Here is a 19,156-nt window from a genome sequence, read left to right on the forward strand (position 1 = left end):
ACAATAAATCCAAACTGGGCGGATTTATAAACAAACGACGTGAATGTGTTACAATATCAATTTCAAATTATTGCCTCTGTACTGTGAGATTATACTTTTATCCATTAAATATTGGGTTATATGTACTTATGCCTATTCTTTAAATACATTAAAATTTGACTCATAGATTTATCATCCAAACAGATATCTGAATAGAGGTCAGGGCTGGCTAGTATTATATTAAAAGACTGAAACATACAAGATAAATTTTAAGCTATACCATAACCCTTTCTAGAAGGCAACACCCCTAACTTTTGTTGTGGATGTCTATGGACGATGCAACCACCTACTAACATCATCTATTGCGTCTGCTCGCTTGCCTTCCGATAAAATTAGTAGTATAAGATTTTTATAACCTGAAGATTACTAATCTTAATAAGATTGCATTCAGGTAGGTTCTCAACAACAAGACACGTCACTCACTTACTGATCTTTCCTTAATTACTGTCTAGCGAGGGAATACTAAAACATGAACGTAAAGGGAAATACGTGGTTTTCTTATGTCTGTGTTTTTTCTCTTTTCCGCGATGCAACTGTCTTTCAAACATACAGGCGTTCACTCTGGGGATTTTTTTGAAAGGGTCTCGAGTGCACGTGAGGTCTAAAAATGGGTTTTCCACAGATCTATTCAACCTGTCAACGTGAGTATAAATGTAAGTGTCTAGAATTTTCCAGGTTTCATACGTATAAGGAATAGAATTAAAAAAGAGACTTTCGTTTTGGTTCCATATGCCGTGCGCTCACTCGCGGGCAATGGCAAGTATTTCTATAGCTCATGCAAGGTATCAACAAAATCTGTTCAGTGGTTTTGCGCGTGAAAGAGTTACTAGTATACTACTATTAGCAACACACCCATTGTTTTGAGTTTTGGCACGTCAGCTAAAGTCAAAGTCAGTTTGATAGTCGTGAGAGCGGAGCCAATTGCATTTAATAGTTTCATGTAAATTACTAACTCTCTATATATTATTCTTTTAGTAAAAGTAATTAAAAATGCATAAGCGATGTTTAATATCTAAATATTAAACATCCTGGAGGTAAATATGTTTTGCATGATATCCGTATTAAGTCATTAAAATAATAAATAAATGCATAGTACAAATGAACAAATGCACGCTATTATCTACTGAGAATTTTGTTGAACTGATGATAATTTGATTGCATTGCCGGCTGGTACAATACGGAGCAAAAAGAAAAGGAAATATATTTAATAGTCATAGTAAAGAATGAAATAAAATTCGTCGTTCGCTGTGATTATAGTAAAAATAAGTAGCATTTTTATTCTGCAACAAAAGAACAACATAACAATGGGCAAATATTTGCTTTTCTCATAAAAACAAACATAATAAATTAAAGAAAACAACGGGAATATTTTTATGAGGCGTCCTTTTGTAGTGCACGTTATTTTAAAGGCTTTTATAAAATTAGTTTATTTGCACGAAACCTATCATAAGATCACTTTACGATTTCCACAAGCTCTAAGCGCGGCGTCAATATTATTCATCTTCATTCGGTCAAGTTCAAGTTCCCCATAGAATTGTAATGGTCGCTCGGATTTCGTCCCTTATACAAAAATCAGCGTATATGTCATACAATTAGTTACCCCCTAACATCAACAGCCCCTGCTCGCGGGGTGGAGGCGCGCGGGGCGGGAAAAGCAGGGTTAGCTCCCCTTTCGTTCGCATCACTGTGACAGTCGCGCGTCGGCAGTGATCCCGATAACACGTCTCTAGCGATTGAACTGCCATGGTTACGGACAAAGTTTGCGCGCGATAAATAAGACTTGACGCAATGTACCCAGAGTTTCTGCGTAAAAGGTAAGTCGTAGTATACATTTTCAGCCGCTGCGAATTGGCAAATGCGAAGTGAAAAATTCAGCTCGCCATGTAAAACTTTTTATTCAATGTTGTATTTGATATTTTAACTTTTGGGATACGAGCGAGAAAATATAACGGTTTGAATTTTTTGCGGTATTGATATTTTTTGTATTTCGTGTTTGTTGCATTTCTTTCAAAGGTTTCTTTTTTATTTCTTGCAATATTGACGTACGACATGATGTCTTTTCATTTTTTTTTTTATAACTGTGGAGCCTATTTTATATCATGTTATCGTATTAAATAAATATTTATATCAAGCGACGCAAGCTAAAATTTTCTTTGCGGCGTTTATAAATACTAAAAACGGTATTAAAAAATTTAAATAATTTTCACACCATAAAAATAAAAAAGCGCTTTTTAAGTACATTCTGCTCATAATGTTTTTGAGAGTTATTATGAGAAAAAAAGGAATAAGTCAGTTGTAAATACACTACGAAAAAATACACAAATAAAAATTATATAACAAACCTGATTTTTTTATGGCGGACAAAAATATTATTTGTTCTTTAATAAAACAGGTAAAAAACTATCGTTTTGGCGCCTATCTATAAACTTATATAACTCAAAAACGAACAGATAAAATCGATGAATAGTTAAAAAAAGGAAACTAAATGCATTTCGAAACCAAACTGCATTTCATGTTATCGGTTCTAATGTTGAAGTTAAATTAGACAATATAAACTCCTGAGGTTCCCCGACTCGTAAGACAACGGGTACGCGGTAAGAGTGAAAACCGCTCTCTGAAGTTTTAAAATGAGAAAACTTTTACTTTAATAATTACGATTTGATTCCTTTTAAACCTATCGTAATATATTAAATGAGACGTCTCTGAGCTGGCGGGTGTTTTTTAATGAGGAAAAGTTCTAAACACGTTTCTTAGCTTGCAATCGGTAAAGGGTCATAGTTCAGAAGAATGAGAGGATTGGGGTGGAGGGAGGAGGTAATATCCTCACGACTAACAAGCTGTTAACCGTCTCGTAATATTATAGAGGATTAAGCACTGTAATTGTATGTTTAGGCTGAAATTTGCATTATATTCTCCTAACTCTAATGTGTAAATGTTTGGATTAGAGGGGAGGCATTTTGCCATTACTACCCTGATTTGACTACCTCCTTATCAGAATACAATTCGTTGATAAATTCAATAGGAGGATGGGCGCTCTATGCGCATTGATTTAAAATATCATAAAAAACAATAAGAATTGGCAACTAGTACATATTATAAATGCGAAAGTATGTTTTTTATATGTTTTTCTTTCGTTTACGTCGCAACGGAGCGATTTAATGTTATATGATTTTTGATAGAAGGTTAGACAGTAATAGGCTACTTTTTACTATAATTAAACATCTCTTTCCTATAGAATTATCCATTGATTAGCGGGCGAAGCCATGCGTGTTAACCTAGTATAAGTTCATAAAAATATTGCTTTATAAAGTATATTTAACTAAACTTCGAAGTTCTGAACTTATTTTGTAATAAATACAAGAGATCTTAAATCATAAGACAGTACTTATGATTTTAATTAACAGACTATTAATTATTGACTTAAAGAATATAGTAGTTCATTATATCTACAAATTAATGTCGATTTTGTAGAAATTTAAATATTTGAATTATAATGGATTGTAATGGATAAGAAATGTAAAATGCTTAATGTAACAAAATAGAAAAAAGTCGGAGAAATATAAATAAGGTTAAGGATACGGTTTAAATATAAAGTAGAATGTGCAGTAGAATATTCGTGGTTCCGCAAAAACTCCGAGTATAACTTTATCGAAAAAAAAACATCGCCTTTGTTCTTTCTACTCTTTGGAAAATCGGAATTGCAAAAAATTTTGTTAACGGATTCCTAAAAGATTATTTTCTTTTTTCGAAAAAAAAAATTAGTTAAAAAAAAAAATATTTTTTCAAAATGCCTGAGAATTTCGTTCCGATTCAATTTGCGCGATTGCGAGACTGTGGAAATAAACCAATCTTACTGTCACCTTGTTTAACAGAGGAAGTAATCTAAGATCTTCTAGAGAAGAAAATAACAATTGCGTAATCCGCATTACACTTTGATACGCATCTCACCTAACCCTTGGTAGTCACAGGATGACAAACAGATATTATATTCTACATAATTTACATGATAATCGATTCATTTACATGTTGTTATTGTAGATTAAATGCTTGATAGACATCCATATCTTTGTTACAATTATACAAGCCTTTTGTGAATTGTAGGTTTATGGCATTAACAATATAAGTTCAACGGAACATTGAGATTTGGGTCAAGGTTTTCTTATAGTATCTGTATTGACTAGGCTTACTTGGAGAATTTTAAAAATTTACTTTAAATGAACACCGGTAAAAACTTATTGAAAGAATCTGTAGTATAAATAAACGATTAACCATTTGCTCGGCATTACGCGCATTGCGAATCAAATTATGAACTTATTTCGAAGATAATGAGTGAATAAAAGAGATAAAAATGGTCGTTTCTGATCTTTCTTTTCTTCATATAGTTAATTTCCAAATACAAGTGAATTGTTATCAAAGATTAAAAATTATGTGATCCACATATAGATAGTGAGGAAGTCGTGATGCATACAGTATAAGTATTCGATTATATAAAATGTGGTTCCCCAAATTAATAGGTTAAACGGAACGAAAAGAAACAATGAAACACAGACATGCAAAAATGATTTCTCATTTTAATCATGAAATTATTCCATTATGGAAATGCAAGTAGATACTTTTGGTCCATCTCAAATTTCATTTTAATGAGATTCGTGATAAAGATTATCAAATATTTTTTGTTTTAATTTTAATTTAACGCTTAGTTCGCTTTGCTTTGCAAATTTATCTTAATTATTTTGCCACGTACTAATTATGCCTATTTAGTTTAATCGAGTTCTTCAAATGCATCGCAGGCATCGTTTTAAAAGTATTCGTTCTTTTAATTGAACACTTTCTTTCATTTATGCGGAAAAACAGATAAGGCTCATCACTACATAGTATTAAACAAAGTTGCTTTCTCTTTCCCTATGTTTGCTTAAATCTTGAAAACTATGCAACGGATTTTGATGCGGTTTTTTTTTAATAGATAGAGTGACCCAAGAGGAAGGTTTATGTGCTGATAACATCCATTAAATAGTGGAGAAATACTGTTATTTTGGAGGTTTCTAATGTGATGTCTTTAATTATATTATTTTTTCCACTAACATTGCAAACGCAGGCTGATTTATCAAAATCATGTACTAATTATTTGTACGCATCTAAAGGAATATAGATAACTCAGCGATGGTATATGTCTATCTCTTATGGATATACCACAAAAACATTTTTTATCATTTACTTTTTACGACAAAAATGGCTAATTTTCGGTGCGATTTTAAACAATACATCATTCATTCTTATCCAATTAAATATCTTAAATACATTGAATATAAATCTATATGGTCCTTTACAACACAAGATTTTAATATTTTAATATTTTCGAAGATATTACTGATTTAAAATTGCGGGACGTAGCGCTTGCGGTGGTACTAGCCGGCCGGGGCGGCAGTATGTTTTAAATAAAATGTTCACAGTTTTTCTGTAGTTAATTCCGTGCGAAGCCGGGGCGATTCGCTAGGTTTATTATATTTGATTGATGTTTTTCGCTGTTATATAAATTAATTAACATTGTAATTAAGGCTTCAAGCATCAAGCTTTTAGATAACATACGTCAGGTTTATACAAATTCTTTGTACAAATCTGTAGAAAGCATTTTGTGTATTCTAGAGAATATGGTTATACTGGGATCTTTGCAGGTTTTAGCATTTTAAACTAACTGATCCGTCAACGAACGTTGATCTTCCAATTAACTCCTATCACTGAGACTATAAAAATACGTATACATCTCGGGATACTTGACAGAAGTGATAACTTAAACTAAAACGTATGTGTAACAATTGGGCACCTAATGGATTGGCACCGTAACGCGTTACTTAACGGCTTATCCATAGTTATCACTTCAAAAATGTAGATCTATTAATCTGAGTTCCTCTGAATATACAAAGCATGATAATTGGTCAAATTGTTCCGAAGGGCTTTAGATGTAAACATTATGATGCGAGAATTTTACATATACTGAATAGGTACCTATACTCCAGAACAATGAACCTTTGAAGCCGCATTCTCTTAGCTCGTAATTTGTGCGTACATCAAACAATTAATTACCTACGCCTAAAATATAACGACATCTCCCTTCATACATTTTAGCCAGTGCGTTAGCTTCGCTATTCTACACAGCGGCAGTTGGTGAAAATAATATTTAAGAAGAATCTTTACGGACAAGGGCGAAAATATATTGTTAAAACGAATTCGGAACATTGTGTAATTCCCTGCTACATTGTAGGGAACGAGATAGATTACAAATAAATATAATATATCTTAAATCGAGCGCTTTTATTTTTTTTTTTTAATCAATGTAGTTTAAGTCACATCTAAATCGGAATTTCCTTTCATTATTCGTATTTACTAAACAATTGTCGTTATTCCGTGTATTTACCAAGAAAGAAATCCGTCTATCATTGATTTTTTAATCGTTAATTTTTGCATCGATTCTCCCTGTACAGGGGTGCGACCCCTCGATCACAATTGCAGCCGCCATGTTTGCTATCGCCCTGTATTTTGTTTCATATAATTGCGCTTCAAAATTTATACCATGTATTTATCGACATGATCGCTGGTGATTTTAAATATAACATTCTCATTTTACATTATACTGAAATAAACGCACGATGTTTGAATATTGTATTGGTATAAGATACATTTGCGTTTAAATTTATTATATTTTACGTAGTTCATAATTGTTGATATGCACAAACATGGTATATATGATGTTAATAGAAAATACACTAAGATTTTGTCGTATTTCGCCACGCAATACCATGCGAATATAATATTAAACATCTAATAAAAACTTACATTTCAGATCGTTCAAATCCAGTTTTTAAATTAAATATAAACTATTTCTAGATAAAAGTTCAGTGATATCAAATAAGAAACAAAATAAATAATCTAATATGATAATGTAAAAAAAGCGACGGAATAATAAAACGCGAAAGATTAGGTTCCATATAAATTGAACCTACGCTATTTCCGTCTAAAAAACGGCTCCAAATTAAATGTAATAAATGTAATATATACAAAACCCAACACGATTTCTAGTTGACCGTTGGATGAGGTAGCGTCGGCAAACGATTCAGAATCTACCCTGGATTTAAATAGAATAGAAAATTCAATGATACCGACTTATATATTCGAGAACTTGGTTCGAGATCTTCCCATTTCCAACAAAAGCCTCCAGCGTCATTATAAATTTAAAACTGAGTATCGTACCGAAGTTTTTATTTATTTTTTAATCTGGGTGATGGAGATTTTTATGTTAAACGAATATAAAATATTTATTATTGCATAGCAGTATCGACACGACCTGTGTTGGAGTACAAACAATTTTTTTAATAATAATAAAGTCTTTATTAAAACTTTTAAATTCGTACAATTAATTGGTTGAAACTAAAACCTGTGTTAGTAAAAACTGTGTTATAGGCTTTATCTCTCACATTTTTGTAAATAACGGTTTTTTTGTGTACTTTATGTATTGGAATGGGGTCCCAAAAATGTGGGTAATTTTCTGATACGATATTGAACATATAATATAATATATATAATAATAATATATAATAGCCCATGTAAGAATAACAATATACGTTTTAGTATATGTTATAAGGAGCAATAATGATTGACCGCATCCTTGGTATAGCGAAAGAAAGAAAGAAAGAAAACTGGAATAAGGGCTCGAAGAGGGGGGGAGTAGTCCCGGTGGAAACTAACAAATAGTCTAGCTCTGGCTCGCTTAGCTGTTGGGTGCCAAAATAAATAAATAAATAAACAGATGCTAATGCAATTGTCTAATAACCGACTGGGGGATTCCCGAATTCACTTTTTACTATTACAAACTTTATTTTAAGTAAAATATATGTCGCTACCTTTGTTCTTTCACCTACTCCCTAAATAAAAAACAAACGTTGAAGTAGTGAAGGTAATTCGTAAGATACGGCCATAATTGCAACCAGCGAAATACTAACTTTCTTTTCTACAGGGCCGTAGTGAAAAATCGTGATAAGATATATAAAATCTAGATAAATTATAGAGCTTTAACTATCTCGTAGCATTGCCCACGGCAAACCCCATTTATTATTGTTAAGTAGCCGCGCCTCGCAGCTTCCACCGTCTTGTTTCGTTATTCCATTAATACATTTATACTTTCTATACTATGAATTTAATAACCGACCAGACTTAGCAGAATTATTGTTATCTAATGAGATTTTTAAAGCGCTATTTCTGCAATGATTTCGTGTTATTCGAATAATACATTATACTCATTCACTGGCCGATTGAAATGATTTTATTGGTTTCATTGGAATAAATAGCAATGTGTCACATTGACTTTTGTCTTGTACTATTAATAGGACAATCCAACATATAACATTATGTGTTCACAATTGTGTATTAAAACATTGGTTGAATAGTTGTTGCGGGTGTACGAAATCGAATTAATCCAGAAAAATGAATTCATATCTTGTTCTCGCCAAATTGCAATAATATTTGCGCATTTTACATCTGTACTGTATTTCATTGTTTGTAGGTGTTATGTTACGTTGAATCAGGGGGCTTACATAAAGGCGCTAAACTAGTATTTACTATTGAGATAATAATGTTATACTGTATAGAGCAGCGTATAAAATCTTATTTTATACATTGTTGCGCTTCTGATGTGTATTTCATGATCGAATTATTTGTTAGCTTTTACGTTCTATATTTGCTTGCAATTCTCTATAAAATCTGTTTATCTATAAAAGGGATTAATGGAGATTGTGCAATCAGTTATTTAATGATTATCTCTCAATAAACAATCAATCAATGCGGGTTTTCAAAAGAAGGGCGTTCCATCTGAGGCTTCATCTTCGCTTATTAGCAGGGGAGATCATAGTCATGCGCTTTCCTATTATTCGTAAAAACATCAAATTTATTATACCAGCTTTCCCCCGATGCTTCGCCCGCGTGGTGTACGAAAGTCAGTTAAAAAACATGTCACACTCTTTATATAGCGCCATTAATCGGAATTTAGAAAAATGGAAATGATTCTAGTGCGCATCATAATGAATCATCCGATTTGAATAAGATGTTTTCCCACTATAAAAGGTAGTCTATTACACTTTCTCGCCTACTAACTACAGTTACTAAAACCATATAACCACAAAGAAACAAACATAATTCGCATTTATAACATAAGTAAGCATATCTATAGTCACTACTCTTATATAACTTACTGCACTTCAAAAATGGATTAACGAAATGTCTTTAAATACATCTAACCGCGTAAATACGATTGAAATAAGCAGTTCTCGTTTAAGATATATCGAGCGCTTCAAAAGCCCTAGGCTTCTCAGATCAGCATGTATGTATAATACAGAGTTGAACAAATAAAACATCGTATCGTATCTCTTGAGAGTTTTCTCTAGACCTCTGTATGCAAGCGTTGGTAGCTAAGGAATGTAGGTAAATGGGCGTCGCATACTCATCGCAACAGTGTTGATTTCATGTTTTGACTTTGAAGCGTAAAGAGCGACGCTTTAGTACAGAGGAATTAGTTGCGAATAGAAGTATATCCCTTAATGGGTGTTTTAAATTGATGTGAGTGCATCATAATTTTATTACACAAAGTGATCAATGTGTTGATGATATTCTTTTGAAATTAGACCCTATTTAAACTATTTTTGAAGAGAATGTTATTCAAATTGGCATAGTAGTTTCTGAGATAGGCCTCCAAGAGAGCAAACAAACAAAATTCTTTAGCTTTATTACTACAATAGATTTCCTATAAAACGATAAATGAAGCAAAACATAGACAGAAATAACAATGCGCGGTTTTAGGGGATGTAAGACTGATATATATATATATCGGTTGTTGATAAGGTTTTAAGTAGAAATATTTTTATCTTTCCGAACATTCTTTTCAATTCATGAAACGAATAAAGTGATGATATTATATCTCACATTCTATATCACCATACATCCGAAAGTCCTTAATTGCCCTCAGATTACAGATGTACGAATGTTCGCTGCACAATCATTAAAAAGTGCTAAACCGGTTTTTTTTTGGGGATCGGTACCTAGATTGCTTTGGATAGTAATGGGGAGAGGGGAGTTGTTGCATGTTAATGAGATTTTTTCCTGTCCGATGTTGAGTTTTTCCTCTGTCCGTCTGTTCACATTTAAAATTGCGTTTTACGACATCCGTGGATTATACTGAAGTGGGATGTCGTTCAAATGGACTTTATGATACCCCGGGATTGCTCTTTGCGATGTCGCTATGTAATTACAGTTGAAATAAGAAACTTTGTTGTGTTTATATATATTATACATTTAATTGTTTAAAAAACTGCGCGGCCCTTGCTCTGTAGTCTTTGCCTACTACTACTCCTGTTTAACCGGCAAACAGTTGTTAAAAATCCCGATAAACACCGCCTAACGTTTTCGTATTCAAAGCTCTTTCTGTTTGATTCTCCGTCTTAATGTTACTTATTTTATCATATACTAACAAGAACTAGAAAGAAGCCCGACTTCTTCGCTCGGGATACATATCAATATGTCACTTTGTCAAGCTGCATCTTTCTAATGGTGAAGGAATTTTATAAATCGGTCCATTGTTAATCTAAGGTAATCGGTCCACGTTTATTATTGATGTGAAACATCTATAGCCGCCGTAAAAGCGATTTCTGGCGTGGCGACGCATGCCGTGGCGGCGCGTCGCCACGCTATACGATGGTATATATATGGTACATGAAAATAATGTCGATGTTTCACATCTGCCAGGCGTCCCGTGACGGCTCACATTTTTTGATAGTGTATATATATAACTCTATTTCGACTATTTATAAAATATATAAAACACGTGTGTGGTAAAAATTTTGAATAATCAAAAACTACAGAAAAACACACCATTTACATTAAGCGTAACAAAATAAAGGCTTTTTCATGAGAAAAACACGAGCATTTCCCAACTAAAAACTTAAAATGATCTGCTAAATGAAAACATGGAAATGTAAGGTAATATTAGAGCAATTTCACACTAGCATATTTGGACTCGCTTTCGCAGTATAATTTTATATAACACTATTCAGAAAAGGTATCCAATTTAGGGGCGCTTTCACTGCGCTATATAGTTTACGTAAGTATATATTACCTTTGTTACAAACGATATGGAAATTAAACTGATTTAGGACACACTACCCGTAGGCAGTATAGAATTCATAACTTCGCCTAATCAGGTTAATATTCATTTCATAATTGTATTGCTTGCAAGTAGTGTGCATTTCAAACAGAAAGTATCTAGAATGATCCTTTATGACATGAAAGATACCTATATAACAATAGTTACTTCTGTTAGAGGAATTGAAGCTATCTTTTGAAAGCATGTCGATCGGAGACTCGCAGACTGGCGTTGCCATGACAACGATCCGATACATGTGTGGCCTTTGATTAATAGATAATACGAATTGTTGCATCCACGGGTACCCACTGATTCTAATGGGGAAGGAATTTCAGGGAAACTGGATTCTAAATTGTAGCAATTTTTAGCTTGATCGCAGCTAATGTATCAGGATCTGGTATGTAAATATACTTGTATGTATTTTATCATAAACTAGCCCACCCAGTCCAGCTCCGCGGGTTGACATTTTAGTTTATAAGTTTTTAAAATCATTAAAATCCGTTCAGTGATTTTCGCGTTATAAGTCTAATATATACAAACTTATATCTAAAATATACTAACCAATACAATACATCCTGTATTTGCCGAATTTAAAAGTTTATATCTATATTGGACTTATGTACTGAAAATTAGAAAAGAAAAAAGTAAATATGGCAGAAATCTTGTACAAGCCGATAATTGAATAAATACCTTGATGACAAGTTTTAATATTTAAATCAATAAAATATCAGAGAAATTAATTACCACTAAGATCATAAATACGATTAACCACCACCGGCAAACCAAATTGCACCTTATGGGGGTGAATATAAAATTGAATGTCATATGGGCGTCATAATCTATAGAGACTGCAGCGAATTATTTCCCCGAGGAAGCTGCTGAAAATCCCGGTGTCTCGAAAGTGTTTATTTGTAATTCAGTTTGCTTCGTAAAGGGATAAACTTGAAAATATATTACGGAGTGTTGTAAAGTTTCGCGACGATTTTAAGCAACGTGCGCTTTCCTTTGATTTTTGTTTTCGTCTTTTCAGTTAGTTACCCGTTGTGATAAACAGATTTGTTTAATTACGTGTCTTTAGAAATTTATTTGAGTTGATTCAGTAAAGTCACTTTTTTAATGGTTGTTTACTTTCGCCCGTGGCTTTGCTCGCGTAATAGATGAGAGTCATTTTTTGGAGCACTATTTTGATTTGTTAAATTTAAATTTCTGTACATATTAAATCTATATATTAATACATGAAGCAAAAACATTTAATACGAAAATTACGCTGATCAAATGATATTTCATACCAAATAATAGTCTCTATATTAATGAATAAAGTTTAATGAATAAAGGCATAGATGGTAACCAGGGCGCAAAATTCGAAAAATTTAAATAAGATCAAATCTCGACTTTCCCGCGTCCTTTATTTAATGAAATTTAGTTTATTTATTTAATGAATAACTAAACGCTATTATTATTATATGGTTTTTCACGAACAGAGCTTTTTATAACCTAGCTATATACTTTAGATGTGAATATTTAATTAAATGACTATATTTACTTTTAATTCCACATAAGTCAATCTCAATGCCAGTAACGTTGCAAAAGCTAATAGGCAGCGGTGATAATCATTATGTGTATCGCCTGCTCTTATGTTTGTTGTGTATAACATAAAAACAATCATATTCAAAAGCAGTGGTGGCTCAGTGGTGAGAACCTCGGACTTCAAAATCGATAAGTCGGGGTTCGAGACCGGGCGAGCGTGCAGGAATTAAATTGATTTTTCAATTTATCTGCGCATGTGGATAACATCACCACTGCTTAAACGGTGAAGGAAAACATCGTGAGGAAACCGGCATGTCCAAGAATTAAAAGTTCGACGACATGTGACATCTGCCAACCCGCACTTGGCCAGCGTGGTGGATTATGGCCTGAACCCTCATAGGAGGCCTGTGTCCCAGCAGTGGGAACATATATGGGCTGATGATGATGATGATGATGATGAATCATATTCGCTATTTTTTTTATTAATTAACCATACTTATTATGAATATTTAGTGACAAGTATGAATGATGTAACAAAGTATATCATTTACTACACAAATTACCAAAGAAGAAAAATTTGAACGGAGATTACATAGTATATACGCACACTGCGATTTGATTACCGACTTAAGGCTTCAGAAATGCCCGAGGAATTGAAAGGAATTATTTATGACTATACCTACGTAATCAATTTTTAGTTTTATAGCATTAAGGTGATTAATGAATGAGAAATTTCCCCTGATGATCATTGGGATCATGGGTGGCCAAGGCTAGGCGTTGCTACGGTTAGGCAAAAAACACAGGTTCGAATCTCGCCTCGTGTTCAAATTTTTTCTATTCTTTCAAAATTTCTCATATACCTACGAATTCTAAGTATACATGGTCTTGTAAATTCTTTAAAATGTTAACAATAATGCGGTTGTCGGGAGTGCTATGTCTACGTTTAAAATTTTAAGAATAAATTCCCCAATAGTTTAGCTTATCATAAATAACTGTATTATATCTGTGTATGACCATTCCTTAAATGTGTACGACGTATGTGATCCCTTAGTGCCGTAGGGTACATATATACCACGAGCGAAGCCGGGGCGAAACGATAGAATCATATAAACATAATGACATGCTGGAAACATGTATCTGGATAATAAAATAGAACTTTTCAAATATTCATAACTAAGTTTGAACTTAAAGTTAGTATCATATAAACATAATGACATGCTGAAAACATGTATCTGTATAAAACCTTTCAAATATTCATAACTTAAACTTGACGATAGTACTATCATACCTACTTATCCTATCTACCTTGACGTGGATATGCCAAGGGCTAAATCATACTAAGCATTGCAATATGAATATATATTAGCAGTGATGTACCCACTCGAGGAAAGAAACCCAATTTGTTGTGATGAAGTTACACATAGCCCGGGGGTTGGAATCAGCAAACCTTAACAAATCATATTTTAACAGGGCTGTTGATTCAGAATATTTATCAAGGATTTAGGGTAATGTTTTTTTTTCCTTAGATCTGACGTTGTTGCTTCAAATGGCGCGTTAAAGTTGCTCCTTTTGTGTAATGAGCGATCTTTTTCTATTCTTTATTGTTGTTGTCTATAAAGAATATTTTTAGTGTGATTGCTACATCTTGGTTATGTAATAAATCTTCAAACTTCCTTAGTCATTATATAAATCATTTAAATTGCTCAGTAATCATTCACATAAAAGCTAAACTAATTGTTAAACTCCCAATTAAATTTGACGCTAATAAAGCGTCACAAAACAGAATATAGACAGACGCAAAACTTTTGTAGGTTTGTTCATATTCTACGAACTATGCATCACATCCAAAGAGCATCTTGTTTTTCGTTTTACACATTGTACTCCAAATATAGGCGGATCAAACGTTAGCTTTTGTTCCTCTTACAAAGCCGGCGTACGTGCGATGGGACTGGGCAAACAACTCCTGAAAGGGTGTATAATAATCACCCTTCACTTCACTGTATATTGCGCTACTCATTACTACGAAGTAAGGAGCGGCGCACACTTGTACTGTCTTGTTTAGAAGCCTGAACGTAGAATGAAAAGAATTGCTGACTTAGCTTTGTTTATCTCACATATGTATATAGAGTGTTCAAGAACTGCAAATGATACGCTAACGCTACGATACTCTAATTACAGATCACGAACTTTAATACACAAACAGTATGTTTATAAGAAGGTATCGCTCAAAGAACGGTTTCTCATATTCATATAGAGATCATATGATGTTATCACGAAAATGAATAAAAATATTGTGATTTATTAAAAAAAGTTTACCCTACATTATTTTGAAGAGTAAGTGGGTTAAGAGCATAGCAGATAATAGAATAAAACAAAAAAGCACATAAAAATAAACTCCCATAAACATTACACAATTTGATAAACCCTGCAACCAAATGATACCCACAGAATCTTTTTCTCCGTTTAAATTTAAAGGGTTTCATTGAGTGTGTCTAAAAGAGCATATAATAGTGCTCGACATAATGTAGCTATTTACGAATATAAAGTTCTGGAAATTTCGAAAAACTACGTTCATATGCGTCCCTTTTGATGTAAATTTTGCGAGGACTTATAAAAAAGTCAAGGTATCATAGATAGTTCTCTGGTTTGAAAATGGTTTATTTTTTATAAATACTACAGGTGATACAATTTATAAGATGCAAACATTTATGTGGTTTATTTAATTTAATGTATTAAATCATAATACATTGTTATTAGTACATATGTATTATACTTATTATACGTTTAGCACTGCACTGTTTAATTATAAGTTAGTCTTTAGTTAGAAAACATTTGCGTATATATTTTTTGTGTTTATCGTCCGTGGTAGTAAATAAACATTATTTATTTCTTTTTTTAAAACCAATATGTGAAGTACACAAAATAATGACAGTGTTATTCAATGTTGAGATAGTTAAATAATAAATAACAATAAATCATTTATGGTTCAAAACAAAAAAGCAAAAAAGAAGATTATTTATATAAACTATTGATTAACTCTACACTTACATTTTTGGTAAATTGAATAAATGTATAATATGTGTTATGCTTATCAAAATAATGTTAAAAATTAGTTATCGATTGCTTGAATCGAATAAGACCTATTTAAATGTGATAGCAGCTGGTAACTGTATAAAGTTTTTAAAGTTAAGCAAATTTTCCAACGAGAACTAAGTTTATTATTTCACTTGTCGCAAGATTTTTTTTGTTTTCTTTATTCAATACTTTTCGAGTCTTTCAATTTCATTCTCAAATGAAATGCAGCAACTTCAAATAATTTGATAAGATTTCTTGTAATATTTATAAAATATATTTAAATATATGTATTCGGTAGCTGAACATAATGATTTATAGTTTCAGAACCAATGGTGGCATATATATTATTTCATACATAACATACGTCTTGGGAACATATATGGGCTGATAATGATGATGAAGATCTTACACGAATTGAGCTCACAGTTACATGAAACTTGAAATGATGATGAAGATAATATAGTACCTGTGATAATACTCTTGAAATGAATTTTATATAAATTAAACTATATGGTGTAATAGTCATGATTAAGTATATTGGATCAAGCTTACATGCCGCGTGTGTGTCGCATTGGCTTGATGAATAGATTTTGTTGCCTCTGCATACTTCAAAGGTTTGAGAATGATTCTGGTTATTTTTGAATCGGGAATTTCTGGTTATTTGTTTTGATTTTTACAATTTCATGCGAAGCCCGTAGGCTTCATAAATCGCTTTGAAAACCCACAAGTTGATTTCATTTTGATGAGAGTGTAACACTTTAATTCTTTTGCTGTTACAATTTCTAACTCATATTCGATATGTTTGTAGAATATTCACTGGTGTCTGCTTGTTTATTATGTATTTTATATACATTTGTTTATTACTTGGTTATCTTAAAACTAGTTATCTGTTATCTCATTATCAGTCTATGTATAAATATGTATGTGTAAATGAGTGTTCACATCTTCATTTGATTGTTCGTCAGTTTGCAATAAACTAATTTAAAGAAAAGCATTTTTCAAGTTTTTACGGTTTTGAACACCAGCTAGATTTATTTCTCTGGGTTAAGACTATCATAAGTTAAGGTTTTACGTTAGTTGGATAGACACGACGACATTAGTCGAAAATATCGGAAAATAAAGATAGGTTTTCATTGAAAACGCATCCAAAACATCTTGAGGTATGTAACAAACATTATTTTGTATATAGCTATATATAACAAAAGAAAGATTTTGATTAAATCAAAATCTTTCTTTTGTTGTGGATCATAGTTGCCTTATACTTTATTTTTAGTCCTAATCCAAGCACTGACGTCCCAAAATTTATTTAATTCTTTCAGAGAACTTAAGTAGCTTTATGTACAATTAAAAAGTTGCAATCTGAACGGTAACACTGCTGCATAAAGTACAAAATTGAATCAATCTACTTTCGTGCTTTTCCACATAATGTGATATTGTTATTTATACGAAAGCAATCGATATTTTAATAAACAATAATGATGTAATACTGTTATAAACAAAATGGCTAATCAAGCCTTTATATTTTCCATAATATTAACTGTGGTATGCTGCACATAGTTTCCTGTATTTGCTGGCGAATTGGAATTATTAAGTACATATTATCGACTGGAGAAAGCCTGGTGTTGTTGGCTATTCGGCAACGATGGAATATTTTGTTTATGATAGCATTCTGGCTTTCGTATTTGCTGGTATTATTATGCATGGAGTATAAAATAAGAGAAAGCTATTATTTCTTTGTATGTAGGGACTAAAATATCATTTTATATTATTTCTCATTAAGACAGTTAGAAAAATGAATATTCATTACACAATATAGCAAAAATAAAATTATAAAACACTATACATATAATATACATGTGTGGGTACGGTGATACGAGTTGATTTAGCGTTGTTTATTCATCTTTTATTTACATAAAGATTATCTCTTCTTATATACAGTATTACTTAGTTAATTCATATACGAGTAATAAGAATGCTTACAATAGACGATTTTTTTTTATTTAATTAAAAGAAAACTTACAGCTATAAATACAATCGTAGCATATAAATTTGAATTATTTGCCATGATTTTTTATATCAGAGTGGGCCACCGAGCATTTGCAGAGGTAGGGTTTCTGCAAATGCGTTGCTCACTTTCAATGGGGAAGGGGAAAAGGATATGGTTTCCCTCAGTATAACTATAACAGATATTTCACCATTATACTTAGACTAGTTGTGGTATCAGCCGCGGACAAACCGCTACGATGACGAACGATGAGCTATATTATTGTTGTAAAGTTTCATTAAAATCCATTTAGTGAGTTTAACGTTAAAGAGTAACAAACATACTTTCGTGCTTATAATATTAGAGGATCAAGATATATATGGAAATTGTTGTGTGTGGGAGTCGAGCTCAACACGGGCTAAATCGTATCAGGAAGGTACCATAATTTTATAGATGTTGATGATGAAATAGTAGTATCGGAATGCTGATGTGCTTGGTTTGGTGAAGAGGCCAGTAACCTTTTATCATCCTCCTCAGTCCATTCCACCCTTCTCGTCGTCTATCCTTTCCTTACTCAATACCCCTAAGCGGGCATTTGCAGCGGCTCTACCACTGCATATGTCCTTAGGTGGTGGTGATTTACCATCGGGTGAACCACCAGTTCAGTTGGCCGCTATTACATGAAAAAAAATGGTACTTACTTACTTAATATCCTAAGTAAAAGGCCGTCGACAGTACTCCGACATGCCCTATCGACGCCCTTTGGGCAGCAAGTTCTATATAGGAAAATGGTATGATACCAGGTTTAAAATGCCTTTCCATAGTCAATAGAGGTCAGTATTCTATCTGAATTTACAGAGCGTCGAGTTGGTAAAGTTCGCGATAAAGTTATTCATGATAGTTCCCTATCTCTAAGAAGTGATGCAACTCGCCCGAGTTTTCGAGTAATTGAGTAACAAACAAACAACTTGGACGATAGCTGGAAAGTTGTGGCATATCATTGTATTAAATTTATAAAACGTATTTGTAGTGTTTAGTTATGTTTTATGGTATAGGTACATCGATTATTAGTGTTACATCTTCTTCTCTTAATTAATGGCTCCACCCAATATATAGGGACTCTGCCAATGTCCAGTATTAGTACTGCTACAAAAGCCCACTAACCGAACAGAAATAGGTGAAGGTAGTTCATATGGTAAAGCAGTGGTGGCTCAGTAGTGAGAACCTCGGACTTCAAAAATCGATAAGTCAGGAAATAAATGATGATTTTTCAATTTATCTGCGCATGTAGATAACATTACCACTGCTTAAAACGGTAAAGGAAAATATCGCGAGAAAACCGACATGTC

General features: G+C 32.7%; 1 protein-coding gene across 1 annotated transcript in view; it reads left to right on the plus strand.

Moving 5' to 3' along the window:
- The first annotated feature begins 1,738 nt into the window (after positions 1 to 1,738).
- LOC119835613 (insulin-like growth factor-binding protein complex acid labile subunit) overlaps positions 1,739 to 19,156 on the plus strand; it is an 83,110-nt gene continuing 65,692 nt past the window's right edge. The window contains exon 1 of the mRNA XM_038360541.1: positions 1,739 to 1,853. Within this exon, the coding sequence (XP_038216469.1) occupies positions 1,828 to 1,853 (26 nt within the window). The 5' untranslated portion in view covers positions 1,739 to 1,827. The remainder of the gene's footprint in view (positions 1,854 to 19,156) is intronic.

The sequence above is a fragment of the Zerene cesonia genome, chromosome Z (genome assembly GCF_012273895.1).
Source record: "Zerene cesonia ecotype Mississippi chromosome Z, Zerene_cesonia_1.1, whole genome shotgun sequence".
Taxonomy (NCBI): domain Eukaryota; kingdom Metazoa; phylum Arthropoda; class Insecta; order Lepidoptera; family Pieridae; genus Zerene; species Zerene cesonia.